The following is a 25,813-nucleotide window of genomic DNA, read 5'->3' on the forward strand; positions in this document are numbered from 1 at the left end:
CATTTTTTCCACTCTAGTTTCTTTTTAGATGTTAATGGGTTAAAGTAAGTAAGAACTAACAACCTAATATCTAAAAACCATAAAAACACAATAGACTACAATTATTAATTGATAATAGAATTATTAATGAAATATGTGGGAATCAACCTAGAGATCTAAGACTATAACATAAGGAAAAGAATAACTAAATAGCTACAAATGCACACTTCTAAATAACTACAAGATACTATGATTATAAGGAACTAAATAACACTAAATATTACACGAGAAAATTAGAAAATATAAATAAATAAATACAAGAAAAATAGAGACCGATAATCTTACAAATTAAAAAAACAAAACCGGCCAGTCTATCCAATCTGTAAAACAAAATATATATAAAATGCCACTTACTAAATAAATTCTAATACACACTTAAATACTTTATCTGGTAGATGCTTCTTTACAATATCCATCAACTCAAACTTCATCATAGTCATTGAACAATTAATATGCCGGTTTTTTAACCATTCTAATAAAGAATGTTTTGCCCAACTAGCATTTGGTATTTTTTCCAATAAAGTTGAATGGTATGATGCATTATCCATTATAATTAATTATGGTTCTTCTAAATTTGGTAAAAGCTGATGCTCAAACCATTTTTCAAAATTCTCAGAATTCATTGAATCATGGTAGTCACCAGATTTACTTCCACTTTTGAAAATCAATTCACAGTTATCAATGAACCCATTTTCAGAACCTGCATTAAGAATAATGTATCGTACACCTTCTCCATTCTTCTTTCTGACTGCATTAACACTGCCATCTTGCCAGCTCTTGCGGAATCCTCCTTTACTGAATATCCAGGTCTCATCCAAGAAAACTGGTTTTAAAGGGTATAAACTGCTTTCATTGTCCTTATAGGCTTTCAAAAACTGAAGTCTTTTTAAAGTCACATGTGGTTGTTCCATTAAATATTTTCTGTTAGCAACACTACAATTTACCCATCTGAATTTTAATTCTTTTAAAGCTCTGCTAAGTGCAGCAATAGAAATATTAATCTCATCCACTTCCTCTAGTTTTTGCTTCAGGGTATAGAGAGTCACATGCTCACCTAAAACGATAAAAGTTTAAAGACACCATAGTGACTCTTCTAGGAATAATATTAAGAATGTAAAGTAACATGTTAGTTTTGATATTAGGAATTTGTCTATTGAATTGCTAAATGCAACAGTACTCCTTTCATAAATCGTAATAACCATATTTGAATAATCCAAAGTATAAGAGTTATAAAAATAAATCTATATATTTTACCAAACTGCACAAGGTAAATGCATAAACTTCAGCTAAAAGGCAAAGATAACTCTTAAATCTTTATTACAATACTTGGTACTTAATTCAGTAGTATTCTTTTTATATTCACTTTTCATTTCTATATGTAACTAGTTGTCAGTAACAATTTATTAAATGAAATGTCTATGAAAATTAGTTACTCCTGCCTTTCTATTAGAAATATGGTAAAATATTTTAACTATACTGCTGTAATGCTCTTTCTTACCTTTACTAAACATTCTATATACACACATCCTGATGACATTTTCGTATTTATTTATTAATAATGTCGGTTTACGACTCGTGGCTACTGATTGGCTCATTGTGATTGAATAATCAGAATCTTTTTGGACACCTTCATTTACCAATCGTCTTATTGTTGGCAAAGAAATTCCTAACGCCTCAGCAACACGCTGAAATAAACAGTAGGTAAAAATAAAACAATTTTATTTTCAGTGTAATTTTAAACTTACTTCACGAACAGCAGAAATTGGTAATAAAGTTTGTCCAGCTTCTTTTTCTAATTCAAAATATTTAAGTAATTTAAGTATCAGAACTTGTTCCTTTTCCGTAAATCTTGGCATTTTAAAAATATTTTAATGAAAACCAAAACAAAATAAAAAATATAGGTTAACACAAATAATGCATAACAACGCTATGAAATAAGTCAAATACTGACCTGAACCGACAAGAATCACTTCACTCTTCACACTTCGAAAGGATGGCCAACATGAATGAAGTTTTACGTCAAATGTTCGTGACTCGTGTAACTGATTGGCTAGAGAAGAAGCGCATTTCAAATATCAACGAATCAAGCGTAGGTTAAGAATAGACCGGTTATGCATGCAACGCTGTAATATTTTCGTGTTTTAATCACGGAACTGCCGCTTTTTTCATCACATCCAACTTAATGCGTTAGAAAGAAATCGAAAAACTGTGACGCACTGAAAGAAGGCTCTGAGAAGAAGTATATAAAATATTTGTTTCATGAAGTAGTAAAATTTAAATTATAACAATTTATAAATCATTCTTAAAATTCCAATTTTTTACTGTCTAATTTCAATATTTCGATTTTTAAATGTGTGGAATTCAATATCCTATATACTATATTTTAGATACACATAAACACATGGATACACTTATGGCAGATTGTAACAAAAAGATGTTAAGGTAGCAAAAATTGTGCTAGGGGAGTCTGGGTGACGCTATCCAGTGTAGCAAAAGGGTAAACTCTAAAATGTACATTGATACACCAACGAACTAATATGTGGAATAACAGAAGATGGAAGGGATTAGATAGAAATAAATTATGTAGAAGAAATAAATAAAGAGTAACTATGAATTTTAAATTATAGCAGAATTAAGTGTTGGCTAGCGACTATGCAGGAGAATGACCACTTGACACTCAAAGAAGGATTCGGCCAATTTGCATGCCCTACAGAGACCGTAAGATATAAGAACTAATGACAAGAAAACCACCAAGAAATGAACAGATGAAAAGCAAAAGTTGCTCTAGTGAATGCTTGGGCGCCAGGAAGTTAAATGTTTTCTTCCGAGATATCTTGTATTGCTGAAATATGAAAGATAGGTACTAATTGAAATATTAATTTTTAACCACACCTTTAATAATTACCAAACTTAGGTACAAACTATTTTAAATGCTTATATACTAAACCACCACCTCTTATATACAGTTAACTATAGCTATATTTACAGTAAAATCCCTGAATATAATTATAAAACAATTTACCCCTGATATTCCCCTTAAAATTTCAAATTGTGACAAAGATTATATCCAATAATAATGTATAAATAATAAATATAAATATATACTACTCACTAATAGTTAGTTTTCGTTCAAAAATTGTTTAGGTTTTTAAGTAAAGATTCTCCGGGATAGGTGTGCACACAATAACCTAACAAAGAGAAATTCAAGGGAGAGTTATAACCTCATCCCTTGGTAGACAATAAATAATTAAATTAAGTTACAAAGATTAATGTTTTTTTTTTTTTAAATTGAAGATATTTATTATTAAGGATAGTTTTTTGTTATTAAAAATAGAACCAAAAGTTAAAACCTTGAAGAGGACATAGCAAAAGTTATTTAAAGTAATTGAATGATAAACAAAAATAAGTCAGTTCTTCCTGCCGGTTTCCCTCGAAGATGATCCGGTGGAGAACTGGACTCAGGTGGTAACAAGATACCAAACCTGTATTCCCTGGATCAGGTACTATTGGACAAATAATTCAATTTAAAATTCTTCTTAATTTCCCATAAAAAAACCAACTTGAAACTTCTTCCCCTTGTCCTAAGTAAGGATAACCCCAAAACTAAAAAAATTCTTCCCCTGACTTGTAACTGGATTCTTGAGTAGGCTAAAAGGAATAGTTGTGTTACTCCATGTTTTTGTACATACAAAAGGTAAGGAAAAACACAAGGGTTATCAATCTTGAAAGGCGATATAAAAATTGTCAGCAAGTGACCTTAATTGAAATAAAAACCTTAATGGTTTTCGGTAAATAGTGACCTTCGAATGGTGTGACAATGTTTTTATAATGTATGGATATATTAAATAGATAATTTTAACGGAAAACATGATCTTTATATATTATAGAATAGGAAAAAAAAGAAATATTAGCCGGTTTAAACGGTATGAAATTGAAATAAATAATTGTTCGCTTTAACTCTTGAAAGGAAATAAAAATTTGAGATAGATATAGAATCTAATACTTATAATTTATTTAGGTATAAAACTTTTCCTTGATGAAATAAGGTGAAATATAACATGTATAAAATATACGAAATACCTATCAAAGACGAAATTAAAATAGGTCTGAATTTTACTAACAATGGCGGATGATATGAAGGATTTTTCCTTATAATTTATTTGTAATGTTATCTTACCGGCTAGGGTGATCCAACTGAAAATATCCTCGTACAAAACAACAAAATAACTCAAATGGTTTCTTCTAAAATAACAGCTCTTCACATAAAAAATAAACTTAAACTAAATTCGGGAAAAAAAAGTGGCCCTTCCCCAGCCGCACTACTCAGATCGATGTTCCTTCGATCACATCCAATTAACAAGTGACCACGTTGAGATTTTACACGTCGCAGAATGAATTTACTTTCAGAGTCTTAGACAGAGGGCGGGATTTAATGCCAACTTTCGAAAATAAAATTTACTGGAGTTTTAAATATTTAGTTTAAGAATATTTCAATATGAATTTAATTTAGAATTAAATTAAAAGATTCCAGTCACAAAAAGAAGGTAAACGATTATTTAAGTAACGGACTCGTTACATCCCCTCTTACTTGGAAAAAAAAATTTTTAGTGAAAAAAAATTTTTTTTTTACTTGACTGATTGGTTAGATGTAGGTTAACCAGTACTTCAACCATATGTGGAGCAATCAAGAATCGAGAAAAAAAAATAAACTTATATATAAAAAATTATAGCTATGGCAACAATTTGCCAAGTACAGCTATAAACTATATTAACTCACTAAAATACTTCCAAAACAATCTACATCGATTCACATGATTATAATTAACCACAGATTATGAGTGATGTAGAAATAAAGAAATGGTTTCATCTAAAGATACCCACATGTAACTAAGTAAAAAGTCATACTATTTAGAGTAAAGTTAAAGTAAGGTAAAACTCCAACATAGCATAGTATAGACTAGTAATACAAATACTCAATACAAATAATCCAAAATAATGTGAAATCGGACCCTGGTTCCAAAATTGACTCATCAATGGACAACAGATTTATAGAAGAGCATATCCAATGAATAATCAATCAGGCAAATAGGTGGACCGATACACAATAATAAGTAAAAATAAAAATACCAACGTACTTATATAAAACAATATAAGTAACAATAAAAATACCAAATGTATAGACAACAATATAAGTGTCGAATTGGATGGTAAATCCCAAAATTGACCATACAGTGGACAACAGATTTATAAAGTAGCATATCCAAAGATAATCAATCAGGCAAATAATGACCCAATTCACACTATAACCAACTAAACCAAATATGGTAGGTCCACATATACCCGCATCCGGTAATATGTGCCTAACCTTAAAATTCATCAAATAAATTATTGGATCAAAATGTGGGACTAACGGCTTAAACAAAAGGACAGCCATAAAATTGATTCCATCCTGGTGATCTGCCATCAGTACATTTGGGATCCAAAATAAAGACCAAAAATAAAACTAGGAGGTGTTATAGACTTAATCATCCTAGCAAATGCAAAGCTGAACAACTTGAACTCAAAAAGGTAGAGTACCAAAGCATGTGAACTGCTGTGGTAACTTCTTACAACAAAATTAACTTATGCTGATACTCGATGACTATAGCAGGTAGCTACAACAAATTTATAAGAATATCTAACATAAGAGCACTAAAAGGAGTTTAATGTGCCAGTAACTCTAACAACCATACCAAAATAGTAAGAGTTAAGGTAGAAGTAATAACAAAACAGAACATCAAGAACGAGTAGACCAATTTCTGAAGAAACTGCAGATTTATAATTCGTTCTGATATTAATAAAAGAGAACAGGATAATTCCTAATTCAATATACCAAAATATAGATAAGTGCCTGAGGAAAGAAGCGAAAATAACTAAACTAAACATGCTAGCTGTAAAGGGAATATGTCATGGATTGAGTAAACTATATAAGTAAGAATAATAAATCAGCTAAGGAACAATTCTGTTATTAGACCAAAGTCTGTAAATATTAAGGATTAAAGCTAAATATTCAAATCCTAATTAACATTAACAATAATTTACTGTCTATGGAAGACATTCTACTGCCTAGATAACTGTACAACTTGTCATGAAAATGGTGAATTCCGAAATTCATTGAACAACTGGGGCCAACAATTGAACTAAAACTTCGAACCCACGTATTCATTCACCTATACACAGGCAGAATAGTCTATATAATATAGGAGTGTACTAAAATTATGCATACTGATTATCTATATAAATTCCTAATGACATAAAAAAAAACCATCCCACATAGCAAATCCAGATACATGTTCCTATATAACTTGATCATGACCAATAAACGGAATCAAATCCATAAAAAAAAATTACAACATTCTTTCCAACCTGGCAAAACAAGTAAGCAAAATGTGAACATAGGTTATACAACACATAAACATATAGCACAGTATAGTAGCATTACAATATTTAGTTCCATACCAGTGCAACATCTAATATAAGCAAACACTCTAATGGCCTTAATAATTTTAACTTATTATAACAGATACTAATCAAAATATAAGCTTGTAGATATATCAAATCTGGTGATTAATAACAAAAATCTAAGAAAATATCAAATATAAGTTAACTTAATAGACATTAAGTTAATCTTCCTCTGAAGATGAAGATGTTGCCTCATCTGTTGTAAATCCTTTATATGAAATTGACCAATTCGTCTATTTGTCGAATTGTCTTTTAATTCATATACTAAAGGAGATATTACCCTAACGACAGTACAGGGAACATATTTCTGACAAAACTTAGCAGAAATGGCATCACCTTTATTTGATTTTACAAAATTCCGTTTCAAAACTCGATCGCCCACAAAAAATCGCAAATCTCGTTTCCTCAAATTATACTGATGCTGATTTCTAAGGTAAGAAGCTTTCAACTTCTTCCTAATGTCAGCGAATATTGGAGGTAAGTTTTGGAGATCTTCCATACGGTGAAGTTTCTCAGAAATTTGAGGAAGAGTTGTTGAATTTTCAGAAATTAAACCGAAATAATCACCTGACAATGGAACATGCCTACCAAAATTAACATAAGCTGGAGAGCACTGAGTGGTTTCATGAACAGAAGTTCGAATGGCTTGAGCAACTGAATGAATGTACTGATCTCAAGCTCTATGATCAGTGTAAGTGTAAGATCGAAGAGCAGTAACAATGCTACGATTTACACGTTCAGTGTGGTTAGCTTGCGGATGATAAGCTGCATTGTAGAATATCTTTTGGACCTTATATTTACTTAAAAGATCTTTAAAGGCTTTAGAAATAAATTGTGGACCATTATCACATGATACTATTTGGGGAATACCAAATAGTAAGAACACTTGCTCCTCTAAGAACTTCAAAATAGCTGGAGTTGTAGCCTTACGAAGAGGGCAAACTAAAGGAAATTTGGTGAAGTAATCTACAACTACCAAACAATACGTATTACCTGAATAACTACGTGGATACGGTCCAATAAGGTCTAAAGAGATCATTTGCCAAGGAAAATTAATGTTCCTAAACGAACCCATTAATCCAGCTTGAGGTAGGTTACTCGGCTTGCATGTTGCACAAACTCTACATCTAGAGATGTATTTCTTAACTGAGTTGCGCAGACCAGGCCAGTAATATAACTCAGCTATTTTACTAAATGTTTTATAAAAACCAAAGTGACCTGATGTTACATCATCATGAAAAGTTCTCAAGACTTCATCCCTATTTGCTGTTGGGACTACTATTTTCCAATCAGACATATTCGATAAAGACTCAACTGGACTGATTACATGTTTATACAGGATATTATTCTCTACCTTGAAATCAGGATATCTAGTAGGTTCTTGGGTGACATTATGAATCATCTTTCGATACCAATTATCTGGAGATAAAGTGGACAGATCTAAAAGATTGATATCGAATGTACGTGACAACGCATCTGCAACCACAACACCATTGGCTTTGCGATGAACAATATTATAATCAAAGACAGAAAGCCTACAAATCCAACGGGATAAACGTTGTGACAGATTTTTCATGGAATGTAACCATAATAAAGAACTATGATCTGTGATGATAGTAAACTTACGACCCTCAAGATAGTACCGAAAGGCATCAAGACCATGGATAATTGCAAGAAGTTCTCTCTCTGTGGTGGAATAATTTTTCTGTGCTTTATTGAGCTTTTTGCTGGTATAAGCTATTGGATGTTCCGAACCATCCTTCATTTGAAACAGTACACCACCTGAAGCAGTGTTGGAACAGTCTGTCATGAGATAGAAATGCTCTTTAAAATTCGGAGATGTCATGACAGGTGCACTAGTAAGAGCTTCTTTTATACGCCGGAAAGCATCATCGGCTTCTGAAGTCCATGTAATAGTTTGGCCTTTTTTCCTATTTTTAAGGAGATCTGTAAGTGGAGACAACAAAGTAGAATAAGACGGCACAAACCGAAGATAATATCCACACATGCCTAATATCCTACGGACTTGAGTAGTAGTCTTAGGTATAGGAAAATCTTTGATAGCTGTAACTTTATCAGGGTCAGTCCTTAAACCTTTACTGTCGACTACATATCCTAAAAATTTAAGACTAGGACGACAAAACTGACATTTTTCTAAATTAATAGTTAAATTAGCCTCTTTGAGACGTAAAAACAACTTATCCAAAATTTCCATATGAAGAGAAAAATCAGGAGTGACAACCAAAATGTCATCCAAATAATAAAAAACATAGGGCTCTAACTGAGGACCAATGACTAAGTCCATCAGACGACACATTGTCTGAGGAGCTGAAACAAGACCAAAAGGCATAGTGACAAACTGAAATAATCCTTTCCCACTAACTGCAAAAGCAGTATACTTTTTACTTTCCTCACTCAAAGGAATCTGTAAAAAAGCTTTAGATAGATCGATAGAAGAAATATACCTAGCATTCTGGAGTTTACTTAGAATGACGTCTATTCGGGGAATAGGATAAGCATCCCGATTTGTAGTAATATTATTCAACTTTCGACCATCGAAGCAAACCCTAAAAGATCCATCCTTTTTCTTGGTTAACCACAAAGGACTACAGTAAGAAGACGTGGAAGGTTCAATGATCTTCAACTCTAACATGGAATCAATTTCCTTTTCCAAGTCAACTTGCCAAGCCTGAGGAATAGGATACTGATATTGTCTAAAAGGTGTGGTATCTCCCACCTCGATAGTGTGAGATATTAAGGATGTACGACCTAACTTGTCTTTCGACGAAAGAGTTATAAATTTAGAGATCATATTCTCTAATTGCCTTTGTTCGGAACTAGATAAACTAGTAAAATCCTGAATAGCACTAAGTAAAGATAGATTAAATTGAGAAATAGAAAAGGAAAAATTTGAGCAATTTAGTGTGCTATTAAAAATATTTAAGAAATCCATACCTAAAATTATGGAATTCTGAACTGAAGGAATGATATAGAATGTAATTTGCTTACATAAATCTGCTACTGTGATTTCGGTTTCGAATTTGCCTGTAATAGACTGAACTGTACCATCTGCAGTAGACACTTGCAGAGAAGAAATGGGCATAATGGAAACCTCAGCATTTTTCAGTAAAGCTAATGAATGTGAACCTATCACAGAAATGTTCGAGCCACTATCTAAAAGAGCTAAGCAAGATTGTCCTAAAATCTTAATAGGAAGATAAGGTCTATTATCATTATGTTTTCTCACTAATAACGAATTCAAATCAAAACAATTATTATCTGATTGATCAAAAATTTTAAATGGTACTAAACTAAACTTATTATCTCTACCTACACAATCAGAGGATGCAATAGGCAAACAAGAAGAATCAGAAATAAAAGAATCCTCCTGAAATGTGGTAGACTCTGGTATAGATACTGGAACTACTACACTGCTACTATTATGTTTATTACTAAAATTTGGGAAGCTGTTTGGGGAAGATAATCTATGCGAATCAAATGTATTATATTGAGAAGTTACTTCTTGGAATGACTTGGTGTGGTGTGTTGGTTTTTTTTGAACAACCCCTTTTCCTTTCCGACTGGAAGGTGGGTTTGGGTGGTTTGACGTGGTTGGACCAGTGATTTCGTTTGATGTAACGGTTTGATTCCCTGATGGGGGTGTGGACGGAGAAACGCTCAGGGGACGGACCTCCGATCGTTCGTTTCCCGAACACCTAAAACAATTGCCTTTGAGGGTATTTTCTTTACCACAACCGTGGCAGAAAATACGGGTATTTTCTGGCCATAAAAAGTATGGCCAGACTCACGACAATTCCAGCACACTACAGAACTTACAACTGAGATATTACGCTCAGGGCCCTTAGATTGCCAAGAACGGTGCCTAAAAGGATTTTGGTGACCGAAAGAGTCAGAAGAGTGTTTGGAAGTGGTGGGAGGTTGAGAAGACCAAGATAAAGTTTCCTCCAAACGTTTACATTTCTCGGTGATGTCTGCTATACTGGTGATGTCTACTAAAGCTAATTGTTGGTGATAAAAAGGCAATAGACATTTCAGAATAATCTTAATTTTTGCAGAATCTGTTAGAGGAGTCTCAAGGCGACTACACATACCCAAAATGTTATTAATAAACATCGTAACAGACTCATTTGGCTTCTGTCTACGATTTTTGATTTGGTCTAGAAGGTCATCTTGAAATGAATATGGAAGAAAATCAGATTTAAGTTTCTGAGCCAAATCAGACCAATTAGAAAAATTATTGCGGTTGTTTCTAAACCACGTAAAAGCTGTGCATGTAAACAATTCAGCAGAAGCTGCAAAAAGATCATCTTCACTTACTCCTCTCGATACACGAAGACATTCCACCCTATCCAAAAAAGAAATTACTTGGTCATAATGACCTTCACCAGAAAATGTAATGCCCCATTTATGTACCTGAACAGGTTTGGGGTGTAGAAATGAGTTAGCTGCTTGGACAGAAGAAATAGGAGTTGAAGTAGCAATTGGATTTACTCGTGAATCAAGTTCACCCTCTAGGCTAAGAATTCGGATTGAAATTGAGCGTTTATAAGATTGCTGCTCCTCATTCGAACACGACAATAAATGAACACGGCCTGAGACATGAGCTAGACGTGATATCAGCCTGGAGTATAGGCTATCTTGGACAGTCCCTCTAAAATCGGATATCCTTTTAGCCAAATCATCCACAGTCTCATCAATCTCTTCTTGCTGCTCTAGAAAAGGAATACTTGTGGCAGAAATTTGTCGAAAGCTTCTGTTTCCTTCTTCTTGCCTTAAAGCTCCACGCAATAGTTTGCGTTTTAAATCCACATTGGAAGACTCATCAATATTGATGTCCCTAATTCTCAACTCATAATCTAATTCCTTGACTAATAAATGTTCTACCTTGAATGCAGACATTGTGAAAAAAAAATAGATGAATAGATAGGATAGACAAAAGAAATAATGTACTAACACACCACAAAGTCAATCGAAGAATAATCTAAAGTTTCCAAAAAAAATATGAATATATATGTACCAACACACCACAAAATCAATCCAAGAATAATCTAAAGTTATTCACAAAAAATTTCAAAAAAAATATATATATATCTATATATAATTAAGTGTTTAAAAAGAATTAAGTAAAGTTAAGTTAAATATTTAAATTTGAATCCTTGAAGCAACACACAATGGTTTCAACAAGTATATGGTTAACAAATAATTGAATATAAAAAACCCACCAATATTGGCTAATATATATATATATATATATATATATATATATATATATATATATATATATATATATATATAAATAGTAATATCTAAATTATTAAATTTTATAGTTCAATAATAGTAAAATAACTTGTTAACTGCACACAATGAGATTAAAAAGGTGAGGGTTTAAATATGAATGTAAGTAACCTACAGCAATACAAGTATACCTATAAATGTAAATCTAATACGGAAAAATAAATAAATAAAGAAGTTAAAAAAATTGAACAAAGAGCAACAGGAACAAATTAGAAATAATAAAGAATATTTTGCAAAGAGAAATATACTACAGAATGTACGGTCTGAACTGAAAATAGGCACCACGTTGGGCTCGCCAATGTAACAAAAAGATGTTAATGTAGCAAAAATTGTGCTAGGGGAGTCTGGGTGACGCTATCCAGTGTAGCAAAAGGGTAAACTCTAAAATGTACCTTGATACACCAACGAACTAATATGTGGAATAACAGAAGATGGAAGGGATTAGATAGAAATAAATTATGTAGAAGAAATAAATAAAGAGTAACTATGAATTTTAAATTATAGCAGAATTAAGTGTTGGCTAGCGACTATGCAGGAGAATGACCACTTGACACTCAAAGAAGGATTCGGCCAATTTGCATGCCCTACAGAGACCGTAAGATATAAGAACTAATGACAAGAAAACCACCAAGAAATGAACAGATGAAAAGCAAAAGTTGCTCTAGTGAATGCTTGGGCGCCAGGAAGTTAAATGTTTTCTTCCGAGATATCTTGTATTGCTGAAATATGAAAGATAGGTACTAATTGAAATATTAATTTTTAACCACAACTTTAATAATTACCAAACTTAGGTACAAACTATTTTAAATGCTTATATACTAAACCACCACCTCTTATATACAGTTAACTATAGCTATATTTACAGTAAAATCCCTGAATATAATTATAAAACAATTTACCCCTGATATTCCCCTTAAAATTTCAAATTGTGACAAAGATTATATCCAATAATAATGTATAAATAATAAATATAAATATATACTACTCACTAATAGTTAGTTTTCGTTCAAAAATTGTTTAGGTTTTTAAGTAAAAATTCTCCGGGATATGTGTGCACACAATAACCTAACAAAGAGAAATTCAAGGGAGAGTTATAACCTCATCCCTTGGTAGACAATAAATAATTAAATTAAGTTACAAAGATTAATGTTTTTTTTTTTTAAATTGAAGATATTTATTATTAAGGATAGTTTTTTGTTATTAAAAATAGAACCAAAAGTTAAAACCTTGAAGAGGACATAGCAAAAGTTATTTAAATTAATTGAATGATAAACAAAAATAAGTCAATTCTTCCTGCCGGTTTCCCTCGAAGATGATCCGGTGGAGAACTGGACTCAGGTGGTAACAAGATACCAAACCTGTATTCCCTGGATCAGGTACTATTGGACAAATAATTCAATTTAAAATTCTTCTTAATTTCCCATAAAAAAACCAACTTGAAACTTCTTCCCCCTGTCCTAAGTAAGGATAACCACAAAACTAAAAAAATTCTTCCCCTGACTTGTAACTGGATTCTTGAGTAGGCTAAAAGGAATAGTTGTGTTACTCCATGTTTTTGTACATACAAAAGGTAAGGAAAAACACAAGGGTTATCAATCTTGAAAGGCGATACAAAAAATGTCAGCAAGTGACCTTAATTGAAATAAAAACCTTAATGGTTTTCGGTAAATAGTGACCTTCGAATGGTGTGACAATGTTTTTATAATGTATGGATATATTAAATAGATAATTTTAACGGAAAACATGATCTTTATATATTATTATAGAATAGGAAAAAAAAGAAATATTAGCCGGTTTAAACGGTATGAAATTGAAATAAATAATTGTTCGCTTTAACTCTTGAAGGGAAATAAAAATTTGAGATAGATATAGAATCTAATACTTATAATTTATTTAGGTATAAAACTTTTCCTTGATGAAATAAGGTGAAATATAACATGTATAAAATATACGAAATACCTATCAAAGACGAAATTAAAATAGGTCTGAATTTTACTAACAATGGCGGATGATATGAAGGATTTTTCCTTATAATTTATTTGTAATGTTATCTTACCGGCTAGGGTGATCCAACTGAAAATATCCTCGTACAAAACAACAAAATAACTCAAATGGTTTCTTCTAAAATAACAGCTCTTCACATAAAAAATAAACTTAAACTAAATTCGGGAAAAAAAAGTGGCCCTTCCCCAGCCGCACTACTCAGATCGATGTTCCTTCGATCACATCCAATTAACAAGTGACCACGTTGAGATTTTACACGTCGCAGAATGAATTTACTTTCAGAGTCTTAGACAGAGGGCGGGATTTAATGCCAACTTTCGAAAATAAAATTTACTGGAGTTTTAAATATTTAGTTTAAGAATATTTCAATATGAATTTAATTTAGAATTAAATTAAAAGATTCCAGTCACAAAAAGAAGGTAAACGATTATTTAAGTAACGGACTCGTTACATCCCCTCTTACTTGGAAAAAAAAATTTTTAGTGAAAAAAAATTTTTTTTTTACTTGACTGATTGGTTAGATGTAGGTTAACCAGTACTTCAACCATATGTGGAGCAATCAAGAATCGAGAAAAAAAAATAAACTTATATATAAAAAATTATAGCTATGGCAACAATTTGCCAAGTACAGCTATAAACTATATTAACTCACTAAAATACTTCCAAAACAATCTACATCGATTCACATGATTATAATTAACCACAGATTATGAGTGATGTAGAAATAAAGAAATGGTTTCATCTAAAGATACCCACATGTAACTAAGTAAAAAGTCATACTATTTAGAGTAAAGTTAAAGTAAGGTAAAACTCCAACATAGCATAGTATAGACTAGTAATACAAATACTCAATACAAATAATCCAAAATAATGTGAAATCGGACCCTGGTTCCAAAATTGACTCATCAATGGACAACAGATTTATAGAAGAGCATATCCAATGAATAATCAATCAGGCAAATAGGTGGACCGATACACAATAATAAGTAAAAATAAAAATACCAACGTACTTATATAAAACAATATAAGTAACAATAAAAATACCAAATGTATAGACAACAATATAAGTGTCGAATTGGATGGTAAATCCCAAAATTGACCATACAGTGGACAACAGATTTATAAAGTAGCATATCCAAAGATAATCAATCAGGCAAATAATGACCCAATTCACACTATAACCAACTAAACCAAATATGGTAGGTCCACATATACCCGCATCCGGTAATATGTGCCTAACCTTAAAATTCATCAAATAAATTATTGGATCAAAATGTGGGACTAACGGCTTAAACAAAAGGACAGCCATAAAATCGATTCCATCCTGGTGATCTGCCATCAGTACATTTGGGATCCAAAATAAAGACCAAAAATAAAACTAGGAGGTGTTATAGACTTAATCATCCTAGCAAATGCAAAGCTGAACAACTTGAACTCAAAAAGGTAGAGTACCAAAGCATGTGAATTGCTGTGGTAACTTCTTACAACAAAATTAACTTATGCTGATACTCGATGACTATAGCAGGTAGCTACAACAAATTTATAAGAATATCTAACATAAGAGCACTAAAAGGAGTTTAATGTGCCAGTAACTCTAACAACCATACCAAAATAGTAAGAGTTAAGGTAGAAGTAATAACAAAACAGAACATCAAGAACGAGTAGACCAATTTCTGAAGAAACTGCAGATTTATAATTCGTTCTGATATTAATAAAAGAGAACAGGATAATTCCTAATTCAATATACCAAAATATAGATAAGTGCCTGAGGAAAGAAGCGAAAATAACTAAACTAAACATGCTAGCTGTAAAGGGAATATGTCATGGATTGAGTAAACTATTATTTAAGTAACGGACTCGTTACAAGATACTAAAAGAATATTTCGGTACCTTAGGGTCACTTGATTCTCGGCAACATATCTATTACAATTACATATAATATGTTCGGTCTTATTGTTTAAATGCTTTGTTGCTTGTACAAGCTATCATTATTTTCAACTTTAAATGCTTGTGTTTTTGTATCTTTCGTTGTCAGGCATATCAAAATTTAATTTTTAATTTAGAAGTAAATGTATATATAATATTCTTTTTTTTGTCACTTGGTTTAAATATAGATCACTTATATTCTTCTTGCTTATTTATTTTTATTCGTAATACTTATTAACGTAAGTAATAACGTACCCGTTTTTGCAAAAAGCAACAACGGGTACGAAATATATCGGGTATCAGGGGTGGTATTTGTCAATTTCAATGCTACTTACGACATATTAAATTAGAGGACATTTCTCCAAAACTGTATGACATACCCTTAGATAAAAACATCACTTGTTTTATCCGCGTATATCTACAGAACAGAAAATTTTTCGTATCATTCAATGGTAAGATGAAGAACGCAGATGAATGGTCTCGCTTGGGGTAGCGTAATGGCACCTACACTGTATTACATTTACACAAATGATTAACCGATACCAGTAGATACTAGGACTTTCATGTAGACGAAACATTGCACAACCAAAACTTTTGTTGCTGAAGTGAAAAAAAAATTAAATGATGCCTGAAATATAATAAAAATACACTACGAATTAATTTTAAGCCAAACCCCGAAACATCTTAGGAGCGCTCCTTCAATTTGTCTAAGACAGGCGCTTTCACAAAACTGAATATCTAAGCTAATATAAATCTAATATAATCTATAATCTAATATAAATACCTTTTTTTTTAACGCATCTACCACGCAGAGGCATTAGCGTATTTAGATTAATGTTACAGTTGATACAAATAGTGTATATACATTAGTTTACAATTAATAATAATAATATGAATGTGTATTACAATGTATGTTTTAAATCTTATGAAGAAGTTGACAGTCTTTAAGATAAGAAATTATTCTTTGGGTATCTGTTTTTTCTTCTAGGGCAGTTGGGTATGCTATATTTTAGTCGTTCACTGTTATATTTAGGACACTGTATTAAAAAATGTTTTATCGTTAGAACACGGTTGCACACTTCACAAACTGGTTTATTTTTGCGCTGTAGTAAATAGCCATGAGTAAGTCGTGTATGGCCGATACGGAGACGGGTAAGTATCACATGCTCTCTTCTGTCTTTTATTTTTGGTTTTCAAAGATGTGGATGTTTGTTGACTTCGTATAGCCTTGATGGAGTGTTGTTCCAAGTTTGTTGCCATTTTTGAATTATTTTTTGTTTTAAGTATGGTTTTAAATCGTTTTGTACCAGTATGTTACTTTCTTCGGACATCAGGTTAGTTGGTGCGTTTTTAGCTAGTTTATCTACAACTTCGTTACCTTCAATTCTGACATGAGAAGGTACCCATAAAAAATGAACTTGGATGTTCTTATTTCAAATGTTTTAAGTTCTTTTTTAATAAGAAGTAGAAGGGGGTTGTCACAGTACAACTGAGTCAGTGAGGATAATGAATTTAGAGAATCTGTGATTATTTTACATCTTTCTTGGTTTTTGTTTTGTATTAACGATAGTGCTTTTAGAATTGCGAATAATTCAGCAAAAGATGGTTGTAATTGACGACAATTTGAAACTAACTGAGATGTCTTCCGAATAAATTGTTGTCCCAACTCTGTCTTCATTTTTTGACGCATCGGTGTATACGTTGTAGGTATTGCCATATCTGTTTAATAGTGTATGAAACTTTTGTTTAATGACGGTTGATGATATCTCTGATTTTCTTAGGTTTGTTAGACTGATGTCGATAGCCAGAATAGATATCGTCCATGGCGCAGGGTTGTGGATTGAGGAGGTATCATAAGTTTTTGGAAATTTAAAATTTAATTTGGATAAGTATGATCGTATACGAAAGTAAAAAGGATGATCAATTTGATGTGTTTGTTAAAATTTATTTGTAAATCGATCAGCAAAAACGGTATGCACAACTGGATTATTTCGGTTTGATGACACTGCTGCTGCATATGTTAGGCGTAGTGGAAAATATGAATTTTACTATGACATAATATAAACAAACCATGAAAATTTGATGATTTGAAGGGAAAAATGTCAAATTAGGCTAGAGCAATAACTGAAACAAAAGAATCAAGTGGGAATAATGTAGAATTAATTTGAAAAATTATAATTTGATACCAACATAAAAACAAAAATAAAAGAGGCTTTTTGAGAAAGAAAAATAAACACACTTTATTAAAAGAGGTAAAAGTAAAATGTTAAGAAAAAAAATGCTTATATAAAATGAAACCCTGGGAATGAGAAGACGGGGTAGACCAAAGCTGAGGTGGATGGACGGGGAAACAGAAGATGCCGAGAAGATCGGTGTCGGCAACTGGAAAATGCAAGCGAGGGACAGAATAGAATGGCGTAGAAAGCTTGAGAAGGTCGAGGCCCTCTAAGGGCTGTAGCACCAAGATGATGATGATGATGATGATAAAATGAAGACCTAAAAGTCCGCCGGAGGGTTTGAAACAGATGTGAAAGAGGGCAAAAACCAAATCAAAGAATTGATTGAGATTAAGTACATCCCTAGAGAAGAATGAATAACATATCTCAGATAAATAAACGAAACAACAGAAACTGAATATAACCTTGTAACTCCAGAAATATAATTAAATTAATTAACGCAAATCGTACGAACTGAAATATAAGAATCCATCACACAGTTAAAAAATAGAACCCCCATGAAAAAAATACAGTAGAGTATAACTACTTTTGTACTCTAGAATTATGGTAAGAAGTTAAAAATCTAAATACCTACATAATTATATTACCGAAAATTAATAAAAACTTCTGTTCGTTAGCGGCAAGAGAAAGCGTATATCAGAATGTATTATGAAAAATTTTGTTAATATTACAGTATGCAATATAATATAATGACAAGAATACTTTTATATCTTTGCTTATGGCATATTTTTGAAGCGAATCTTCTATACTGGCATCGTATTACTTTTTTCTCTCTACAGTAAAATGCTGAGGTGAGCGTCACGGAACTAGCGCCACAAGATGGCGTCGTGAAGGGTAGCTTCATAGAATAGCGGCTCTTGGCATCGATTCACTACTCTTGATCAATTCGTTTTTAGTCATCATATATTTACTCAAAAAATAACTAACAAAATATAGACATTAAATGAGAAGTAAAAATTAAAGGAATAATATGTCACTAAAAGACTTGACTTGTAACGATTATCAAAATTTAATAAAAGTCATAAATGTCATCCGATTAATAACAACATTAAATCGTCTATCAATAAAAAATGTGAAGAACAATTAAACAACACATAGTTTGGATTTAGAGGTGGATTGGGAACAAAGAGGAATTGTGCGCAATGGTGGTACTATTACAAAAATGCAGAGATTATAATGAAAACGTATTCATATCTAATATAGATTTTCAAAAGTATTTGACATAGTTCAACCTGGTAAGCTCATACATGCATTAAAACACATACACCTAGATACCAAGATATTAATTTAATAAAAAATCCACTAAAATCAAACAGCGGTCATGCGGGTGAAAGATAGTGAGACAAATCAAGCAGAAATTCAAAAAGGAGTCAGCCAGAGATGTGTGTTGTCACCACAATTATTTAATGTGTACTCTCAACTAATATTTTAGGAGACACTATGGGAAAGAAGTAAGGAATGGAGTGAGCATCATTAATAACATAAAATTTGCAGACTAAACCCCAATTATGACAGAAAATATAGACGATTTACAAATTCTTATAGAAGTCATTAACAGATAAAGCAAAAAGATAGGACTAAACTAAACAGATAAAAGTCAATGTTTACAAATAAGAAATTGAGTATGGTTATTAGATTGAGATCGTCGAATGTTATGTATGGTCGCAACTGCTATATAGGGTAGAAGCTTGGACCCTGAAAGCCCAATCTGTAAAAAAATTAAAGGCATTCGAAATGTGGCTATACAGACGTATTCTTAAAATTCCTTGGACTGTAAAAGTCTCAAACGAAGAAGCGTTAAGACGAATTGTCTATCTGGACATCGTATCTGGGCCACATAGTTCGAAACGATAAATACTCTCTTCTACGCGTCATCATGCAAGGAAGAGTAGAGGAAAGAAAAGTCTTGGGAAGAAAGACAAAATCTGGCAGAGAAATATCAGAGATTGGACTAACCTCAGTGTTGAAGAAATAAATCTAAATCTAATCTAAAAAATCTAAAAGAATATCTAAAGTCAAATTTAACACGCTTCCATGCCTTGTAGTGAAATTTTGTTTCTTATTATGATACCGGATCCTGTAAAATTTTAAATACATTAAATTAAATCTCTCCTAAATTATAAAGCCTATCTCTTAGATTAAAATAACAAACTTCTTAGTATTATAATATGTAGTATTGTGATAATGTGTAGGTGTCAGTATTCTTTTAAAAGAGATTTATAGGTTGGTATATCAATTTCACGGTTATGTGGCATACGGTTTCATCTTTCAAACAAACATTAAAAACCTTAAAAAGTTTCATTTTACATACAATTAGCACGTTGGCTCTGAAAATGACCTATAAATATGCATTGTTAAAAATTGTATAGATTTATCAATTTAAAATGTTCTTTGTCGTTTTCTGATTATTTATCTCAATTCGTTCTTAATTAAGCACATGTTGTCCACAAGGTATCTCTCTCATTTTTTAATCACTACTTTTTTTTACCTTTTGCCATAGTTTTCCTCATTTTATTTATTCATATCGATTTCACTCATAACGAATATTGGGTAGTTTATTGTTTCATGAAACTTTCTCCTTATATGTCTGTATCATACAAGTTGTCTAGTTATTATAGCGTATATAATGTCGTATGTTAATTCCATTTTATTTAACAACAAAATACTAAAAACTTTGTTTTCAAAACTTACACCAAATTAATTGTATCTTATCACTACAGCTGTTTCGGTAGAGAGCCTTTCTAAAGTCTCAAGTTTCTCGAATCCATCAATCATCTATTGTATTTCTTATCAAGATTTTGAAGCAGCTGTGCTCCATTAGTCCATTTTTGTTGCTTTTTGTCACTGTTTCTCTTTTTTCTTTATTGTCATCATTACGTAGCGCTACAACACTGGGTGGGTCTTCGCTAACTACAACTTTTTTCCAAGTTGATCGATTTTCCACGAATCTTCAATGAAATGTTAATTTTCTAAGATATGATTGGATGTTTTCTCTCCATTGTATACTGAGACACCCAAGTGGCATTCTTCTGTGCTAAGTTTCTTCCATACCAGTTTTACAAGTTTGACATCTTGGCGTCTGTGCATGTGTCCGATCTACCTTAAGCAATTTATTTTCCTGAACAATATCGTTATAAGAGCTTTCTTTATTCAGTATATGTTCTTATTCTATACAGATTTGTAGTGATATAATAATGAGGTTAAAAAATTTTAGAAGAATTATGCTCTGTATTTCTTTAGTGACATTATTATTAACCGTGATTATTGATCTAAGATATTTAAAGTATTCCATACTTTCGAAATTGTAGTTGTTGACATTATTATTTTATCTAGATGTATTGAATTGCTCTCTTGTCTTGATTCGCTTGTATTTGGTTTTCATTTTGTTGTTTTTAAGTGAAACAATTTTCGTACTCTCTTCGCTTTGTTAAAGATGTCGTTTGTGGGCGGGAGAGAGAGTTTCTTATGAGATCAATATCATTAGAATATGCTAGGAGTGCTTTGTACCTTGGTCCATTAATGGATTGCATCTTAAATATGCGTTATTTCTATTTTAGTAAGCTGTTCATTCATTATTTTAATATTTAAATCGAGAATCAGTATTTATTCGACTGTTTTATAACACAGTTTCTTGGCGCCTATTTTAATCTGTTTTTTTTTTGGTTCGGTTAACACTATTACAAAGATTTTGCGGGATATCGCCATAGGGAACTCGGTGGTATGTCCTTAACGTTTCCATAACCAACGTTCGAAAATTTGTCTTACTGTAAAGTCATGACGATTTTACTAGGAAATATAGTGCTATTTAATAATAATAAAGTTCAAGCAACAATTCCTATATGCATTAACTTGGTACTGATATCTCTGCTCCCCGATCCCAGGTAGCAGTCAGGAAAACATTAAAACTGCTACACTCATGCTTCATATTATCCAACGATTAGCCAGTTCAGGACTTTACGCCTTATTATAGTACTGATATTGCTTCTTCCCCTCATAAGTGAATATAATATTCAAGAAAGGTTTTGGAATTTTAATAGGAGTTTGTATGTCAGAATATTATTTCTCTGGGAAAGTGAAGAATATCTATTTGCTATCCGGTTTAATCCATAGATTAAATATTAGAATGCTATAGAATACATACAGAACATACAAAAGAAAGGATGTAGAGTAGAGCATAACGTAACAATAAACCCATATAATTTTGAAAGATTGCAGCATTTTGGGTATCGTAGATAACGTTGTCACATAAGAAATAAAATGGAATATTCAGGTAACTAACTAATGTATGTATAACCCTCATAACACTTTTAAATCCAGAAGTCTAATACGAATCCCCAAAATCAGGATATATACAATAGTGCTTAAACCAATGCTATTGACTGCATAAAACTCAGGTATTAATAAGATCAGTATTACTAGAAAAGCCATCAGAAATATTGCCAAGAAATGTAGAGCATATAGTGAAATCTAAATATCGTAGAATAAGATCTATCGAGCAGTATCGAGCGAGAACATTATTGATGAGGAAAGGGAGACCTATCGCTGAGAAAGTTAGAAACTAATTGCCAAAAGCAAAGGGTACTTTGTAATAAACTTTGTCCGTATGAACCGTTTAAAACATAAGCTGGAAATATACGGCTTAATCGCCTAGTTGCCAAACTATCGGAGCTTACTTAGACCGATATACTAATGGTTCCAATATACAGTGAAAAAGATCTGAACGACCCCTATAATATATACACGTGAACTAAGCGATATACATTCATGATACAGGGCTACTTATGAGCTCCACAAAATTTTTAAAAATTATGAAACTACATGTTAACGAATCGACAAAGTCAATATTATGGAATAGTCAAGTGAGCTCCGTATATCGGTGTCCACTTGACCACGGAGCTCTTTTGAACCTGAATTTTAACATGGGCGGAGTTCACTTTATGCCGTAGATATATATATATATATATATATATATATATATATATATATATATATATATATATTTGTATATATATATATATATATTTGTATATATATATATATATATATATATATATATTTGTATATATATATATATATATATATATATATATATATATATATATATATATATATATTGTTATGATGTATTTTTTGTTTGAATGATGAGCAATGAGTATTTTTAATAATATAATATATAGGGTTTTTATCGCGGTTCTCAAAGAATTAGCTTGTAAGTACTTTTTTTAAATTATCTTTATTATAACTATTATGAAACACACATATATATCTAACCTAGTCAATGTAAATTTAAAATAAACTATCTTTAAACTGATATTCTTATAAAACTAATTAAATTCTATAGACAATGTAAAATTTAAACAAACTATCTTCAAAATTGAAATTGTTATGACATTAACTAAATTATATTAACAAAATTTTGTACCTTTCTTTTACTGAATGCCTAAATGAACTGTTTTCCACTATATAGATTCTAATCACCACTGAATGTCTTCGTACTTCGGTTATCCTTGTTTTTGTGAAATTACTTTTTTCAATTATTAGCTTCTACCAATTTAAGATATAGTTTTCTTCACCAGCATTTATACACCACCAGCAAACACCATTTATATTTATTCTTCTTTTTAATATACCAATATCCAATTATTATAAGTTGATTTATACTAATCTCCAATCATAATATAATTTTAATTCCTTCCAATGTCCATCCAATATTCTTCTAATATACTTTTATAATCTTCAATAATTATTTGTGTATAATTATAAATGTGCATTAAATATATGCATAATTTTTAATCTTCATTTAACTCACAATATTAAACAATTGGACTATTTGTACTTGATTCACTGACTCCAACTAACTTTCATAATAAACTGACCTGACTTCTGACTAAAAACTTAAAAACTGCCCTCTTGTATCCAAATCACGGGTATTTATATCCTTTGGATATTCCAGAACCATCTGGTAAGAGATCATGTTCCAATTTGTTCCATTACTTCCATATAGATGTTCTCGAAAAAAATATCTGTTCGATCCACCGCCATAATCATTATTTCGAGAATGTTCGACTGTAAACAATGGTCACACTCTACACTCTGGATAATTCGTTAATGTTCCATTGATAATTTTGTTGACATTTAGGCTTTTCAGATCAGAATAAACATTTAAGTAGATATTGCGGCACTTGGCGCTGGGAAAATTTTACCGACCGTGGGAAAAAGCGGCATCCTTTGATGTTTGCACCTGCTCAGGTGTTCGGGTGACATCACGCTTACTGACAAGTCGAATCATTTTTTCTTTTCCTTTCTTTCCTCTTCTTCTTTTTCTTTCGCTAATCTGTTTTTCATCTCATGTTACCTTCTTCTATTCACTAATTGAACGTTCACTGCTTGACAGGGGAACTCAATATTTTATACACTGTTACATATAAGCTTTCGTTCTTTCGTCTAGTGCTCGACACATATTTTTTCGCCCAGTACTCTACATAGGTCTACGATTCTTTCCTCCAGTGCTATACATAGGTTTACGATTGTTTCCTCCAATGCTTTATATAGGTCTTCTTTTTTTTGTCCACGGCTAGACACAGATCTTGTCGCAAATCATCAAAGTGGTGTCCCACTGCCCAAATTAGATAAACAATATTTTCTTCTTTTCGTCCGTTGTCTACTTTTATATTTAGATGCTGATATATACAAGGTAAGGTGAGAAAACACAATTCATGTTACAGTGATAGTGGGGATATGATCACAGACGGTTCTTCGATAACCATCAGACAACAATTCCCCGATGCATATTAAAACATACAGAGAACACTTTACGTACTCAACTCAATAAGTGACAGCCCGGTTTGTAAGCGAGTCTGACAGACACCCTAAGTTTACAGTACTACTCCCACAATGTGGTACCTAGCGTGTTTCTGTGCGGCAAAAGTGGACCATCCGTTTATACTATAAAGGGGCCACCAAATATTCAACGTTGAAATGTGATATAATGTATCAATATGATCAATTATTAAAGAATAGTGACCAAAACTCGTGCGAGTTGCATACTATATTTTATCTACGATCATAAGTTAATTATTTAAAAAAATCCAGAGTATATAATATACAGAAGAAATTTAAAAGGACAGTTTGAACAAAAATTCAGTCTTATCAGCAGTCAGTACGGAGAAGGTGCTACTGACAGAAAATGATATTAAAATGGTAGGTAAGCGAAGGAATGAAATTGAGTGAATATATTATGAAAAAAAAAAACATATATTGAAGGCAAACGTAACCAATTCGGTTCGAACAAATTTTGTCCTTAACAGCATCCACCGCTAGTCGGTACGGTTACACGACCGCCGGAAGAGGTTTTGTTAGTATGGGACAAACAGTCAGTATGAAAGCGAAATGATTGTCTTTTTTCCATCACACACTTAAATAAACATTTTTATTGATTTTATTAGAAGATACTTAAACTGAAAACTAAACTCCTGTTGGGTAACTGGCCATTAAAAACATACTTAAAAATTAACTCAGGAAAGCAGACCATTAAGATTTGTCGATCGATTTTCTTATTATTATTTTAGGTGACAACACGAACACTAGATCCTAATTTAATAAGATCGGTTCATAATTCGGCAATGGTCCATATCACATATCTTTGTGAATATTAAGTTTCAGTAGATGTTTTTTACGATCTAATGCTAGACAACTTTGTTACATTTTATTAAAAAGATGGCAACACGAACACTAAATCCTAATTGAATAAGATCGGTTCCTAATTTGCCAGTGGTCCACATCAGATATCT

General features: G+C 31.8%; 2 protein-coding genes across 5 annotated transcripts in view; one reads left to right on the forward strand and one right to left on the reverse strand.

Annotated features, from left to right (window-relative positions):
* The window catches only part of LOC140441409 (sorting nexin-13-like), a 1,016,720-nt gene that overhangs the window by 13,610 nt on the left and 977,297 nt on the right, over positions 1-25,813 (forward strand). The gene's annotated exons all lie outside the window — the stretch shown is intronic.
* On the reverse strand, positions 354-2,063 carry LOC140441411 (uncharacterized). Its single transcript, XM_072532124.1, has 3 exons — positions 1,785-2,063; positions 1,538-1,724; positions 354-1,093 (listed from the first exon to the last, which is right to left on the reverse strand). The coding sequence occupies exons 1-3, from the start codon at positions 1,893-1,895 to the stop codon at positions 597-599; spliced, it is 795 nt and encodes a 264-aa protein (XP_072388225.1). The 5' UTR covers positions 1,896-2,063; the 3' UTR covers positions 354-596.

This window comes from Diabrotica undecimpunctata, chromosome 5, assembly GCF_040954645.1.
Source record: "Diabrotica undecimpunctata isolate CICGRU chromosome 5, icDiaUnde3, whole genome shotgun sequence".
In the NCBI taxonomy this organism is placed as follows: domain Eukaryota; kingdom Metazoa; phylum Arthropoda; class Insecta; order Coleoptera; family Chrysomelidae; genus Diabrotica; species Diabrotica undecimpunctata.

What these genes read in the sequence shown, in the direction of transcription:
- LOC140441411 (XM_072532124.1), bottom strand. Translation starts at nt 1,895, where the DNA reads ATGCCAAGATTTACGGAAAAGGAACAAGTTCTGATACTTAAATTACTT. An exon ending in CAATTTCTGCTGTTCGTGAA is followed by an intron (nt 1,725 to 1,784) that starts GTAAGTTTAAAA and finishes TGTTTATTTCAG; the next exon opens with CGTGTTGCTGAGGCGTTAGG. An exon ending in ATATAGAATGTTTAGTAAAG is followed by an intron (nt 1,094 to 1,537) that starts GTAAGAAAGAGC and finishes TTATCGTTTTAG; the next exon opens with GTGAGCATGTGACTCTCTAT.